Below are 16,031 nucleotides of genomic sequence, written 5' to 3'. Positions count from 1 at the left end.
ACGTGTACTGAAATTTCCCCAGTTTCCTTCCTGCAGCTCTTGTTAGGCAGTGACTACCTACAGCCTTTGCAAGGCTTTTTGGAAGAGATTAAAAATAAATTCTTAAACACTTTCAAATGCACGATCTCTAACACAAAGACAAAGAGGAGAACCTGAAGTGCTGCTGTTCCCGTTCTGCTAAGGACAAAAAACCCCCAACAAATGCTTTTCTCCTATGCTGCATAAAACCAGTCTTGTGTCTTACTCAAGACCACCTCTTATATCACCTCATGATGTATATATTTGATTCTCTTATTTCATAGTCATTTTTATTATCTCTGACAAACCTAAGGCTTAAGGCTGGAGTGCCTATAAAAGCAATTCATCCATTGAAATCACGATTAAAGAGGTGTTAAGTACGGCTGAAAGAAGACTGCAGGAACAGAGTAATGGCACTTCTCCATAATGTCCCCAAAAGAGGATGGAATAGGAAAGATGCAGTGTTTACGCTGCACTTGCATTGAATTTAATGCTATACTTGTATAGGTCCCAAGGGTGCTGATAGTTTATTTTGGCACAAAGAATAAAGCGTAGTGGTTTACAAGTTGCAAATATCATATACCTGCATTCAGAGTTTCCATCTCTTTCATTTATACTCATAAAGCACAGTGCAAGGGGGCTCTGCAGAGCGGGGATTAGGTCTGTGTGAAGGTAGTGCTTTGTCCTACAGATCTAGAGTCAAGTCTCACTGAGGTCAGTGGAAAGACACGCTTTAGGTTTGCTGCTATAGCAGACTTATGACTATATCTGGGACATTAGGCAATACCCCAATACAAACAATAAACACAACGGTAACTGTTAGGAAAATTAATCTTGTGAAGTTCGACTCCAAGCGTTGATTATACTTAAAATAGTTTCTAGTTCCATGTTTTAGTGATGAATTATTGTGATAAAAATGATTACTCCATTGCATTTCAAAGTTACATAGCAATTTTACAGTTCACATACCTATACACTTTGTATTCAATATAAAGTTGGTAACTGTAGATAATGAAACAAAGTAACTTAGTCTAGAGCAACACTTACCAACGCATTGGTCCCCTCGTTTCTGATAGCCTGGAGGACACTGGCAGCTGAAGGACCCTCTTAAATTGACACATACTTGGTCAGCTCTACAGTTATGGGTTCCAGTTGCACATTCATCTATATCTTTATAAAAAAAGCAAATGCAATATTAGTCATAAAGTTTACTTAAAGTATTTAGCCTGTTGAAATGCTTTACGCATCTTCAAACTACCTGTAAGTGAAGGCAGCAAAATTCAAGAATACTCCAAAGATGTCATGTCAATGCTTACTCCATTTGCAGGACATAAAATGCTATCAGATTTCTAATAGCTTGGAATTCTAATATACTGCATTTGGAAATATTTTAAGATATGGTTATTTTAAACAATCAGATACATCTTATTTGTCAAATACCATTAATATTTTGTACTTATCGCTGTAGAACTTTCTGTAAACTTCTTGCAGCTTTATCATATTTTAATCATTTGTCTATTTTGTTTTGTTTTTTTCCCATGCTGGTTGTTTGCTGCATGCTGAATTACTCTGGAAAATCTCAGCAAATGTAGTTCAGCCCTTTCTCAAGAATGAGATGAGTTAGAAATATGTTGTTCTGCTGATACTAAAAAGACACCGGTGATCTCTTTTGCATGGTTCCTGTGCTCCATACTTTGGACAGGGAACTTGGTATGTGGTGGCCTTCTCATCAGGAAGAGATCTGCCTCTTGTCATTCCCATGAAAGTTTCCTCTAATTCAATCAATCTGTTAAAGCCTTTGGAAACAGTTTACGTACGTTTGGATTTGAACAGTACAGCTAAAAATGCAAATGTTGGACTGATACTTTTCAGTGTAATTCAGGCAGCTTTTAGTTCACACTAAATGCAGGTTTATACAAGTATAAAACCAACATTTTGATTTTGCCTATTCATTATAACTGCTGGAGGTACTTAATTATAATTAAACTGCATGTGCTGACAAATAGGTTGCTTAAAATGGAATTGCAATTTGCTTTCTCATCTGAACATCCAAAATGTTGGAGAGCTTTTTATTGTAACCTGACACAGTACAGTGAAAAGACTTCTTAATTTTGGCATTGTACACAATTTGGAGACTCTAGGCTGAATAAACAAATTCCTTAAAACTTATGATCTCTAGTTTACAAATCTCAGCTGACCTCTCTATTTGTATAGGCACTGGGGACGTTAGAACATCACCAGTGGCAGATTCTGGGTGGTGCTTTGGAAAAAATGATGGATTCTTTCTCATAGCAAATGAAAACAATTTTGACCACAAGATTCAATAAAAAATAAACCATCAACAGTTTGAATTAATTCTCAATGTTTGCCCTTTCCCCAAATGCTCAAATATTTTATGTATATATTCTCTTTATCTGACAGGAAAAATAAAGTCCTTTTATGTTAGCCTGCTCTTTGCATTTCTGCCTAATTATCAGTCCTAAAGCTGCTGTGTTGATGCAGGACTTGCCGACTCCATTGTTCTGTACTGACAGCTGAAAAGCACATTCTCAGGTGTAAAGACTTTCAGAGACTATAGCTGGCTGCCTCATACCCACCTGACACATCATTAACTGCTGGAACCAAAGCACGGTGGAGTTCAATGCAAGTCTTTGCAGGGACTTCACTGGGCATTCTATATACTCCTAGTTTCTACAAAACTTGAAAATAAAATGGCTATAGTACTTGTATAGTTCAAATCCTTTTTGATGCAGAGTGTTCTGGAACAAAAAGTTTATTTGATCTTTAGAAATTTCATATATGAGTCAACTTAAGGTGAGCTATGTTTTAAGATGGATTTGTCAAAATGCACTAAGTCCTTATGTTGCCATTTGCATCCATGGCTTGATTTCCATTTAGCTTAATTTCTATGGCATCATAAGCTAAAATGAGGCAAACTAGATTGACTTGTGCACTCAGGGCCTTTAATTTTTCCCAAGGGTAAGTTCAGTTTGAAAGAAAAGCTGTTATTCAAAAGTAGTGTTTGACTGCTAGCTGCCTCCTCATTTGGAAACTTTTGGAGGATTTGATGTTATGGCCAAAAAGATATTTGTGGTTATAAGAATAACCTTTTCCTGAGACTTGTTTCAAGGAATCCTTCAGAGCTCTCCTAAGGTTCTTACTCAAGTTAGGATCCTGCACTGGGTTGCGTATTAGCTGTGACTGTATGTCATGTTTGTCTTCTACATGTCATGAAAACACATATCAGTATGTAGGCTATTGTTGGTGAGCTTCAGCAGAGCTTTATCAGTGTTGTTACTCTGCATTGTCACACTTTTTGCTATCTTGACTGTCTTTGCTGGATGGCTTTTGTTGAGATGTGTGTCCCTAGGCAAGCCAGGGAAACAGATACATGGAGTGAAGGATTGATGGGAGTTCTTTGAAAATTCCAATCCTATTGTTTTTTTGTTGGACTTCACTGAACTGCCTAAGGCAGGAAGTGGACAGGAGAGCAGCCTCTGTCCCTCACTGGAGAAGGGCAGTAGGCTGCCACGCTTGGAGCAGTTCTGCTCACATCTGTGCAAAGAAATCAGTAATGTTAGAGAAAAGCTGATGGCCTAAAGATCACGGAAGATATTGTGGGAGGAGAACAACAGGCATCTAGAAAGGTTTCCATGCTGGAACATTCAGTTCTGAAATCTCCGGTATTGCAATAATTACAGGTATGTCTACTGTTGTGACCGATACAAGGGTGAGGAAGTGAGTGGAAGATCTCAGTGCTGAAAGCAGTGCCAAATGTGAATCGTATTAGCGCGATACGAGAAGCAGCCCAGCCCTTGTGGAGTACAGAAAGAAGCATCGGTGGATTTTGCAATGTGATGTTGCTGCACACATCTCTGCATCTGTGCCTTTGAGGCCCAAAGAGAAGTCTTCAGCTTCTTGGCACTCGATGTGCCTTGAATCATCCTCCATTACAGAAAGAGTCTTTTTTTTCTAACTGTCCTGAGAGTTATTGGAGCAATAGAGAAGTAGAAGTCATTGGAAGGAAGCAACATCAATGTTGGAGGTCTCCTTGGGGTGAGACAGATCAGCTCTGTTTTTCCCTGAGGTGGCAGAGGTAGAGTTACCTACCAACACACACAAACAATTCTCTCCCCATGTGAAATAGCATACTCTTACCCTGGTGGTGCCAGTATTGATCTGGGATTCCCACTTACGTGTTCATGATTCTTGAATGGGTAGACTGTCTATCTGCAAGTGTTTAGGGTCTGACTTTGAGAGCTTCCAGATTGTTTTCGCAGTTATGTCCCCTCTGTATGGAAATCAGTAACTCCCAGGTCTTCATTCCATTATTCCAATAACTACTTCTTTCAGTTTAAATCAGACTTTTTCAATCCATTAGATTCGTAGCTTGTTTATCATAACTCACGCAGTGCCCTCTGATTCTGTGATTGTGATTTGGAAGCTGCATAAATTCCTGCTTTTAGTCCATATCGAATGCAATAATATGGGGATTAGATGGTGGTTATCCAAAGCACGTGTTTTCCTTAAATTCTACCATCTCGTTCCATTTGCTCTTTCTTGACAAAATAGCTAGACTTAAGTGTGAACAGTAAATGGTGGGTATTGGGAATCCATACTTTTGGCTTCTGCCAGCTACAGACACCCGTGACCAGACTGATTTGGTATCTGTGAAGACACAGCAATCTGGGGCAAACGTGATAGAAACTCCTACAGCAACATCACAGAGCTCACCAGCTTTAATCCAAAGAGCAACATAAATTTGTCTGACCTTTTCTCTCTAGCATGAATGTTTAATAATACGTGTTACGTGCATGTGTATTTATAATAATTAAAAAAATTAAAACAAGACACTTCATTGCACACACTTGTATCTCTGGGGAGAGGGTGAGAGAACAAACATGTGACAGATGTTTGTCATGTTGCTTAATGCACTACTGGAAAGCACTCAAGATACCACAGTGATGAGTGCAGTATAAGAAACAGATCTAGAAAGAAAATAATGGGCTTTTACAAGCTCATTCTTGAGCATCTTTCCTCTGCATCCTCTTTTCCAAATCTAGTGTCATCATGATGAAGTTTGTTTCCATAAGTGTTTCAGCAACTGATGCCATAGCTGAAGCCAGTATCTTGTAAGCTATACCTGGAAACACCCTCAACTCATTCCTCATCAAGTTTGTTTACATCTTATTTCTAGATGTTCCACATACATTTGTTCACCAGGTAGGCAATGTACTTTATATTGGTAACCAATAATGAAAATGATCTTCTAACATTACCTTTTTTTCTTTGCATTTTCTAATCTCAGCTAACATTTTAAAAGGTGGTGCTGTTCACTACAGATAAACAAGAGCTGTAAGTTTGTATTAAATTGTTAAACAACCTGAATAGTATTTTATTATGGATGGATGCGACTTGTGAAATATAGATTAATTCTTAAACTCACTGTATCTCTGAGTCTGATCTAAGATGTTGCACAGATTTTTATTCCCAGACAGTTATTCTCTGGACAGTTACAGCCTGTGTAGTTGGAAAATTTCCTTTCAAATAACCTGTGTGTGTCTAACAATCCTTTTGCAGATTGAACTTAGTTGAAAATGGAGCTGGATTACCTTCTGTCTTGATCATTTTATGGAGTCTTTCAATAGGCTACTCAAAAGCAAACTTATTACAGGATTTATTTGTACTTTGAATAGTTATAAAAATGTAACAAAATTTGTAAAATGAATTTGGACTGAGTACTGTAATTTCTATATGTTGCTTATAGGTGTTAACATCCAGAATACTACACTGAGAGAGCTTCAATCTCAAGTACTCGGGGGATTGAAAAACACAGAATGCAGGCTCTCTTAAGTGTCTGAATTCAGATCCATTAAGCATCCTGACACGGTCTTCAATTATATGAATCTCACATTCTGTTTTTCCCGCAGGCTTGTGCTCGGCCAAACTTTACCATTCCCAAAATGGGATAGGTAGTATGGTCCTCTATCAAGCTGTAATGATTACTGCTATAGAAAACCTTAAATTGGTGGGAAGAGTCAGAGTCAATAGACAAGTGGAGGGAGGAGCATTACAATTGAGGACACGGGTCTCTCAATTAAATTACACATAAGCTGTGCTGCTCCTTTAGAAATGTTTATGGAAGTCCTCAACTGTACGATGGTGAATATGGGCCATTAGACCCCAGTGACTCAATCTAATATAAATCCTGCCTTTTGCAGCAATTTCCAGGGCTATTTGAGAAATTCCATTGTAGAAGACTTTCATATTGATAACTATCTGCAGGTTAAGATAATGCTCTGATTTGCATAGGCTACTGTTCCAAGCTTGCAGGGTGCTACAGAAATAACGTGAGAACCATGGAGGGCAGCAGAGCTTGCTCCTGTATTCCTTGAAAATATAAATCAAGTTGCATTTCATAGTTTTAATTCCACAAGCCTCACTAATAGCTATACCCAGTGATTCCCTCATTTTCCAAAAATGTACCCGCACTCCCTCTTGAAGTGATTTACACAATTATGTCCTTCCATTGCTGACTTTGGCAGCCTGCTCTATATTTCAACCACCAGTTGTGTACAAAAATTTTGCCTGACCTGCTTTTTAGCTATAGCTTTCTCTAAATCTAGTGTATGGTTCCTTGTTTTTAGAGCTAGTTAGTTTTTCTATTTCTCTACTGCAATCCATTCTGTCAGGCTCTTATCTACATCCATAAAATTCTTTCCTAGTGTCTCTTTCTGAGCTACAAACCTGGCTCTGTGCCCTTCATGCTGTGACTCATTTTTCCCAAACCCCCTGACTCATGCTGCTTGCTCACTTATGCAACAGCTTAATCTCTGTAATTTTCTTTGTATCATTAGGAGAAGTACATAAATTCACAAGATGCATTTCACTAGTGCTTCAAACTTTTGTAGAGAAAAATGCAATCCACATCTATCCTTCCTCTTCTTCAAGCCCCTTGAATCTTTTCTGCTCTAGCTCATACCTGTATGTTGTGCTCATAGCTGGAGAACTGTATTCTTAACTAATTCGAGTATGCCTTATTCCTGTGAGGTGCTCAGCTTCTTGCTGCTCACTGCCTTTCAACATATTGCAATTTACTACAGCATCTTCGCGCCTTCTTTGTGTATACATTCATCTGTTCAAACAAGTCACAAAATGTTTGTAGGTTGCTTTCTCTATTCTGGACTGTAACGATCTTGTAAGCAGAATATTCCACCAGATCAAAAAGAAGGCTCTTAAAATGACCTTATGGGATCTGAATTCTTATTTCTGCCCTCGCTGAGCAGCACCAACGGACCAGGTTCTGAATGGTTTACACAAATCTAAACTCAGAATGATTCCGTCGATGTCAGTGTTGCACTTGTCATTGACTCCATTTGTTTTGAATGTAAACGATAAATATTTTAGTTCATCGGTTTAAACTTTTTGAGTTCTCAGTGAGAGCAGAAAATGACTTGGTCTATTTTTCTAATAGATTCATCTGACCTGAAAACACTGCTTCCCACGTAAGCAGTGGCACCAGTGAGTCTGATATCAGACATACAATGATCTACACAGGACTGCAGGTATTGTGGACAATTTACTGAACTTCAGGACTCGGTAAAACCTTTCACTTTCTGTCCACTTCATCAGCTTTCCTTCTGCCTGTAAGACATTTTATATTGGTATTTTTCAGAAATAACCAGCTGAAGGTAAAATACTTGAAGAAATTAGACAACTATAGTTCCTCCACCATCAGTATGGGCTTACTTTATTTTACCAAATTAAGTATTCTGTCCCTTATTTATGTTTCTTATATTGTTCTTGCAACTGAAGCCAAGCTCACTGCTATGTCGTTTCCTGGATCCTCCCTGATCCTTTCTTACACATAGGAACAACATTAGCAACCTTCAAATTCCCTGGTTCCCTCCCCAGCCTTAGCAAGCTATCAACAATTTCTGTCAAAGGCTTTTCTATTTCCCTTGCTACTTCCTTCAACATTTGGGATGTTATTCATCTGGGCTGGATGCCCAGACAACTTTTAACTCATTGGTGTTGGGAGGCTGTGCTTTGCGGTGGTAAATACCAGCACAAAATATGTTACATAACGTCAGGTCAGGAGGTACCAGGAGATTACATATTTGGAGAGATCTCTCACTTCTGGAGTGGCAAAACCTGTTAATATAGAGATCTGCACTCTAACAGTGCAGTCACTATCCAGTAGTGTCGTGAGGTAGCGTCTATAATTCTGTACACCTCTGTAGCAGCCCATAAACTCCCTCTTTATTGCTGGTTTTTCTCTTTCCCTTTTAAATTTTCCTTTGGCCCTTTCATGTTAAGTATATTGGACAGATTGCCCTGGTAACAAGTTTTCACAGTTGAGCGAAGGTAACCTGCACAAATACTTGTTTGCACAGGAAAAATGTATGTAAGAGCCAAGACCTACATTTAAGCAAATATGTGAGGTAGAATGTTGAAATTAATGAGACTTTCATGAAAAATGGCAGGACTTCTTTTGGTGTGCTGAAACATTTCCCCTCTCAAATTTGAGAGTATAACAAAGCGAGTTCCTTGTAGATTTGTCTTTTAGTCTTCCTGGACATCATGGCACAACAAAATAGAAGTAATGCAAAGTATTAATGTAGAAAGTGTATTAAAAAAAAAATCAAATGCAGTACAACTTACAGGTCCTTGTGCGATTCCTGTATTTGGACTGCAAAAGTGTTAGCAACTACCATGAATTTGGGAAGTTACCCAAGCACAGTGACTTCGTGAATATGAAGGTACAGGAAAAGCATCCTTCTATTAGCAGAGTTAATGAGGGATCAAGCTGTAATAATCAAGTCTGGACTGCAGTACTTTGTCATAATTATGTATTGTCTTTGGTATGTCCAAACTGAATAGACTTATCACATAGAATAGCGAAATGAAGGAGTGAGCCATAGCTTTCAGCACTAGAACATCTCCCACATGTTTGTTTGGGAGTGGCAGGCAGCTGAAAAGGAAAAAAAAAAAAAAATGAATGAAGCTTTGAATGGATGCATTACTTCCTTTCTTCCTCCCTCCACTTTGCCTCCGTCTGTGATGCTACCTTCCTTCCCTAGTGTATGCCATGCAGCCTGGAAATTACACTGCCAAAGGTAAATAGCTTTTAATTCTGAGATTTTTTTGACTTTGAAGACAGCGATGCCATACGCAACTGAACGTGCTTTTTCTACCCTGTATCGTAAGACAATCCTTCTAATCGTTACGTTCAGGACAGCATTTCAGTGATGACAAGGTAAGGGTGCTCAACCTGAATCAGCACCCAAACATGAATTGGGCTCCTCTGCCTTCTGCACAGTAGCTGTCCATGCTGGAAACGCTATGGCAAGTTAAAAAGCCTAATGCTCTCTTACAACTTCTTTTGTGTTGTGCTCTGTACTTTTCCAGGCCCCTACCAGTACAAGCCATGGTTCAATGCAGCTTGTAGGAATGTGTTCTGATAATCATTATCGAATCGCAGCTAGAGTGAATTAGATGAATGTGACGCGTAAAACACTGTTCAAGTAATACCGGAATTAAAATTATTATTACAAATAAGTGGCATGGCTAATAAGACAACAATGTTAGTCTGATACAAGGCCACAAAAACTATTCCCAAAAGACATTTAACAATGTCTTTTCTACCCAGTGTTACTTCAACATGTGTTCATAAAACAAGAACATGGATGTTAATATATATGTCTCTGTGTTTAAAGTTTCTCAAAGGGAAGAGTATTTCTTTCCCAATAGAAGACCATAATGTTAACTATCAGTCTTCCTGCTCATCAGGAAGAAAAATGTTTCATGTTTTTGATTGATCTCTATTAATTTACAATATGTATTTTTGGCTTTATTTCTGCTGGGGCCATAAATGGAGCCATACTTGCTTTCAAGTTACAATCCAGTAATTCAGTGCAATGTGTCTGCAAGTCTGAGTGCTTCAAAATGTGAGTTGTCATAATGGTAAACTTTTTGATTTAGATTGCAATAGCTTATTTTTACTTTCAGGAGAGTATTTCCTGCTGTTGCTTTCTTGTGACTTTATGCTAGAGGTCTAACAACTTGTGCTTTTTGGTTCATGCCTGCCTAAGAGAGGATCACCCACCCATGATGACCAATACACTTGGACTATACTCAAAAACAACAAGGGTGGATTAAACTATTCCATTATTGCAGATGAAAGAGTTCTCCCCGACATCTGGCATATCATCTTCAAAACTGATATGGAACATTTCCATAAATTCAGCTTAACATTGTTTTTGTGAGTGTTCCAAAGTATTTTTAACATGAAGAAATAGCATGCAAACTAATTTCCTATTTGAAAGTAAATGTCTTGTTCTTATTTCTAATTCACCCAGTTATTAAAAAGAAAAAAAAGAAAAGTTCATTTAACTTGAAGCATACTGTTTTGTTTATTTAAGTTAATGGAAAAGCTAGTCAGTGTTTGATGTAAAGCTGCCCCCTTGCTTGAAAGAAAACCAAACAACTGGTTATGAATTATGAATATCTCCTAATAGTTTCCAGAATTATCTGAAGGATGTATTTTTTTTTCTTAATTATGTACACTTAAAAGTTCCAAGTTCCCTATTCATTTCCATTTTGTTTATTTCTCTCCTTGGAAACCTCATAAGCATTTTCCTTTAGCTAGGCTTGACTGAACAAAATATTACTGCTACAACCTGTAGTATTAGTGAAATAAAGGCCCCAAAACTCATTGTGGTTTTTAATTAGGAAGTTGAAGAATCACTCATTAAATCTTTGCAAGCCTTTTCACAGCACTGACACCGGCAGCTGCAGGGTGCCTGCAGAGGAAAACACAAACTTCTACCCAAAAAGTGTGCTTCAGAGCACACGTTAAAAAATCAACTTTTATTCTGAGACAACACCTAAAACAGTTCCTGCAAAAAAAATCTTGCTTTTCTTGTATGTTGGCATGTCTTCAACTGGTTTAGTCCTAATCAGACTGTTCCTCTTGTGAGGAACCACAGTGTCTCCTACAGTGAGGGAGGCATCTCCACGTGGGAGTTGCTGGCAAAGGTTCTGCAACGGGGATGCAGTCAGGTGAAAACCTGCTCTGTCTGTGTGGCACCACCCTAGTCTGCATGTCCCTCTGACGGTAAAGGCAGCTAGTTACCAACGGAACAAAATCGAATTAACGCAGCGAGCCAACCAATGCACCGAGCATAAACTATGTGACATCCAACCCCAGCCTGAAATACAATAGCCTGAGGCTTTCTTTTGGTAGTGAATGCATAGCTCGTCAGGGCACACTTGGCTACCTTAAGAAACAAGGGACCTTCAGATACAAAGGACTTAAGATATAAAACAAGGGACTTAAAATATTTTATATAAGGGACCAATTTTATCAATAAAACCTTACTCTCCTTTAGCTTTTGCAGGCTGAATGAACTGCTTTAGGAATTTTAACTGTAGTTCCCAAGCTGAGAACATTTAAGTTCAAGTCGAGTTCAATAGCAGCTATCAGAAGGAGAAGGCTTATCTAAATGATGATATTGTTTCTAGCACTAATCATCCTATCAGTTGGCAGTACCAACATGCTGCAATCTCCACAGCTCCTACGTAAATAAGCAGATTCCTGATGCTGTTCCAACTTCAGAAATGCCTTTGAAGGCATTATTTAGTTATGAATTTTTCCTCCATGGTTATGTGATACTTTTAGCATGTTGCTGTATGTACCCACAGATGCCTTGTTCTGAAGAAATGTAGCTAATAGTTATATACTTTCAAAGTATAATTAGTGGGCACTGGTTTGTATTTTACCTTCTCGTTAAATGAAAAATGAAATGGTTAAAAGAAATTCACTTTCACGCCTTTTACAACTTTTGAATGATAGACCAACAAAAGCAAATTATGGAAATAGTACTTAAAAAAGACACATCAGTTGATTTGGTCCAAAATATACTCTAGGGATGGGAGGGGATTGGAAGAGCTGGGATAGAAAAACACAATGTTCAGGTTGCACAGTTCAAGCAAAGTGAAGTGAAATGTATGTGCAAAAGTTAAGATTTCTGTGGCAGTATCAGTTTGACTATGCTACAAACAAGCAGTCTTATGTGGTACTGATCTAACAAAACCATCAGGAACAGCATCTTGTAAATTTTTGTTTGCCTGTCTTGCCTCAAGAATTCACATTAGCTGGCTCTCCATTTGCACTTAAGTGGAAAATCCAATTTTCCATGTAGTTCTTAACATGAAGGGGGCTTAAAATGAAGTTTAAAAAATTCTTTGTTTGAAAGAGAATAGATACAAGAGGCAAAGCCAGGCAGGATCAAAAGAGAGGCAGAGGCACCAGGGAAAAAGAAATCTGTTCTTTGAAGGGAAAAGGAAAAAAAAAAAAAGGCAGTATGAATATTTATGAAGGAAGAAAAATGAACATCAAAGTTCAAAAGATGTATCATGATAGAGGTGACTAAGTGGAGGCTAAAGAAAAGAATGGGGGGGGGGGGGGAAAGGCACATTAAGAGCCCTACTAATGTAGCTGCTTTTCACTTACAAAAATAGTGTTTATTAAACACTTAATTATAATTCAAGCCTAGCAGTGTGATCTGCTTAGATCACCAAGGTGTTTTCGATGCCCAGAGACCTGGTAAGTACCTGCCAATGTCTGTATTTTGCTGCTGGTTTTCTGATTCCAGTATAATCGGAGCTGTTAGAAGAATGCCTAAAGAGCAGGTGCTGAGGTGGTCCAGTGCACCCCGCACAGAACGTGTCCTGCTGTGGCTGCGCGTGCCTGGGACGCAGCGAGTGCAAGGCGGGAGCCCAGGGGAGCTTATGGTGTGCTGGGGGCAAAGGGGGGATGCACGAGAAGGGTAACTGAAATAAGTTGAGGGTGTGCAGTCTACTGAAGATTGTAAGTTGGAGTGCTGCTTGGGAAGTATTTGTTGTTCTTTCAAAAACCTGACAAAAAAAATCTTAAAACTGAAAATTGTTATTATTTTTGGCCCCAAACTAGGATTTTTCTGGGGTTTAGCCACATTTTTTTCTGTGTTCGGAAACAAAAAAGAAAAAAGACACCAAAAAAATACTTTGTTCTTTCAATGAGCCAGTAATAAATAAAAAGTAACATTTTAAAAAAACAGAAGTTTCCTTGGGAAGAGAGAGATATTTTTTCTTCCAAAATTACTTTGCCTTAAAATTGTGATCTACTCTGCTCTCAGGCTAAGGATCTGACTTCCCAGCTGCCTTTAAGCAATCAAGTAGAAGTAGCAATTGGGACAGCTTTTCTCTTTTTTTTTTTTTTTTTTTTTTTTTTTCCCCCCTGGTCTTTGGCTGGGAAGTTACATGGGTTTGCCTCAGAATAGAGGCTGTGCTACCATAATCCTGGCACTTTTCACTGAAAGTAAGATTTCAGCAGTGTTTCCTAGAGTAAGTAGAGTATTCCTGAAGTCTGCTTGCAGGACTGTCAGGATGGTGAAATGCAGCAACCTGTTTTTGTTTGCCTGAGCATGTGATTTTTTTCTTTTTTTTTTTTCATACCTTGTGATCTTCACAGACTGCTGGCGAAGCTTAAAAGGTTAGTTTGAGAAGGGAGTGGCTATCATTTGTTTAGAAAATAAATAGAAAAAAAGTAGGCCAAATACCAGTAAAGTTCCAGTTTTAAAATATTAAACTAACATACAACATTGCTGACCTGAAAAGGTCACATGAAGTGGGAGAAAGGATGTATTTAGACTGATTGCCAGGCAGGACGTGGGATCTCTCACTGACTTGGCAGTAGATACTTCAGCTCCATTTGCTATTAGTGCTGTTTCTAATGCTCCTTATTTGCTAAGTTCTTAAGTTTGACAGGATCCATGCTTTATTTTCCAGTATTTACACAGTATTAAGCAAGTGTGTAAATCTATTCACAGAGTAACCAAGGCTTGCACCGCCCCCTTTTTTCTGCTCTGTCCTTGGGTAGTAGACAGGATGCTCAGAAACCTGGGAAAATGGAAGTTTTGAGGGGTTTTCCTTTGCAGTATGCTACTGGATAACAAGGTTATCTGTAACGTGTTTAAACTTGCTAAATATGGTGGAATAGGGCCCTTTGCTTCCAAATTTTTCAGTGAGATTGAAGAAAGAAATGACATTATTGTACTTAAACTACAACAGAGCTGTTACAATTTCTTCAGAAGAAATTGCAAGATTTAATGAAAATGTAAGCATCCCTTTCTATGGTCTGACTTTAGGGTACTTGGCTAGCATAAAGTAGAAAACCTAACGCAGCAGATAAATAATTGCTGCCACATCATCTAAGCACATCATTATCACTGCTGGATGAGATGAAAGGTATTTACAAATGAGAGTCTGCCAGAAGAACGCAGTCAGCTCAAGCTTGATCCAGCTCCAGCTGTAATCAATAGGAGCCTTCAACTAAACTAGAGCTTAAAGAACAAACTCTCTTCTTTTTTAAACACGTTACACTTCAAATTTTGTAAAATTAAAGCTGGAACTCATCAGAAGTGAGGCACAGAAGGGTTTAGTGCCTAACAAAGCCCCTTGTTTTACACCACGCGTTGTTTGATGGTCTTCAAAATTATGCTTTCCGCTCTGACAACCTCAGCCCCTATTTTTTCCTTCTGCCCCTTAAATCTCCCACTTTTACTTTGCTCCCCGTTTTTCTTTCCCTATTGCTTTGGGTTCTGCCCTTCTAATTTTTCAAGGCGGAGAATGTGCCTTTGTTTGTGAAGAGCAAAGCGAATTTATGGCACCCTATTCATTATATTTATGAATCATATCTAACTGAATTTTTCCCATAGCCCAAAGGTGGCTGTTTGCCCAAAGGCACTGTTCTCTGTGCCTGTATTTGCTATTTATAAGGTGTATTTTAGTTTACATCAGAAGCTGAGGGAAAGACTTCTGCTTGATATCACTTCTGCCAAATGAAACCCACAAAGAAGCTGTGGCCAAAGGGACTCTGTACAAAAGTTGTCTGGGCTCTGTAATCTTGTACACGTGGGTGCATGGTAGTATACATTAGTTGCCAGTGAAAACAATCTAAAATAGATACAGCCCTGTGCAAGTCTCGAGACGATCTTAAAATGTACAGAACACAGGTAAGTGAGCACTGGGAGAGAAACACACTTTGTCAAAACACAGTTTGGTGAGAAAATTGGCTTTTGCAAGATGGTCATGAAAGGACAAGAAGCAGCTCTGACCATCCCTTCTACTCTGTGCAAGTTGATTAAATTCCTGAAACTGAATTAAAGAGAACTGTTGGTTTTGAAACTATTCGTGGTTGTGACAAAGTATGGGTGCTCCCCAGAACATGTTGATGTTAAGTAGGCAGCGTAGCCAAGGACACCAAGAAATGAACCATTTCAGTCCTCAAAGGGGTACGCTCATATCACCAACTGCTCAATGCCAGGCAAAGCTTTTGGTTCCAGGTCAGCGACAGGCATTGAAAAGCACCAGCAGCACGGAGCCTACTATGCACATTGAGGGAGATCTATTGTGGGACAATTGTTACTACAGATGCCCAGCCAAACCAGGCTTTTTGACTTGAGAGACCTGCAGGAATAAAGAGGAAATGGCTTTGTAGGTAACATGGGGAAGGGAAGGAACAGGGCCTGACTGATTCACTGGACAAGTTTTTTAATAGTTTGTGGCATGAGACACTTTTCTTGCTCCTGGCTGCAGGAAGAAGGATGAATGGCAAGCTTTAGCCATCCATCCTTCCTAAAAAGGTAGCACTGATCCTCTTCCTTCCCTTCAACTCTTTTTCAGAAGGTATTTTGCTGCATTATCAGTCTATCCATTCCCTATTTAAAAAAAGGCACAAGGTCCCAGATTTTGATTTTCTTGCAAATTGAGCGTATGAGCTAATTGCCAAGGATATGTAGCCTGTCTGCATCTCGGCATTGCTGAAGGATGCCCAGCATAACTGTTTCATTGCCCGGTTGTCTCTAGCTCTAAGTAGATAGTCATAAATGTTTGATTAAAATCTAATCTAGGCTTTCCATGACCATTGCAGAGGTTAACTAATGAGCACAGGCTCACAGGGGGAACAT

At 38.9% G+C, this 16,031-nt stretch overlaps 1 protein-coding gene across 3 annotated transcripts in view; it reads right to left on the bottom strand.

Moving 5' to 3' along the window:
* The window catches only part of EFEMP1 (EGF containing fibulin extracellular matrix protein 1), a 49,451-nt gene that overhangs the window by 11,859 nt on the left and 21,561 nt on the right, over window positions 1–16,031 (bottom strand). For all 3 annotated transcript variants that reach the window (XM_074864500.1, XM_074864502.1, XM_074864501.1), the window contains one exon: window positions 1,066–1,188. In XM_074864500.1, the coding sequence (XP_074720601.1) occupies window positions 1,066–1,188 (123 nt within the window). The remainder of the gene's footprint in view (window positions 1–1,065; window positions 1,189–16,031) is intronic.

This window comes from Strix uralensis, chromosome 3, assembly GCF_047716275.1.
Source record: "Strix uralensis isolate ZFMK-TIS-50842 chromosome 3, bStrUra1, whole genome shotgun sequence".
Taxonomy (NCBI): Eukaryota; Metazoa; Chordata; class Aves; order Strigiformes; family Strigidae; genus Strix; species Strix uralensis.
The sequence above is the reverse complement of the archived record's forward strand: the minus strand, read 5'-3'. Positions and strand labels throughout refer to the sequence as shown.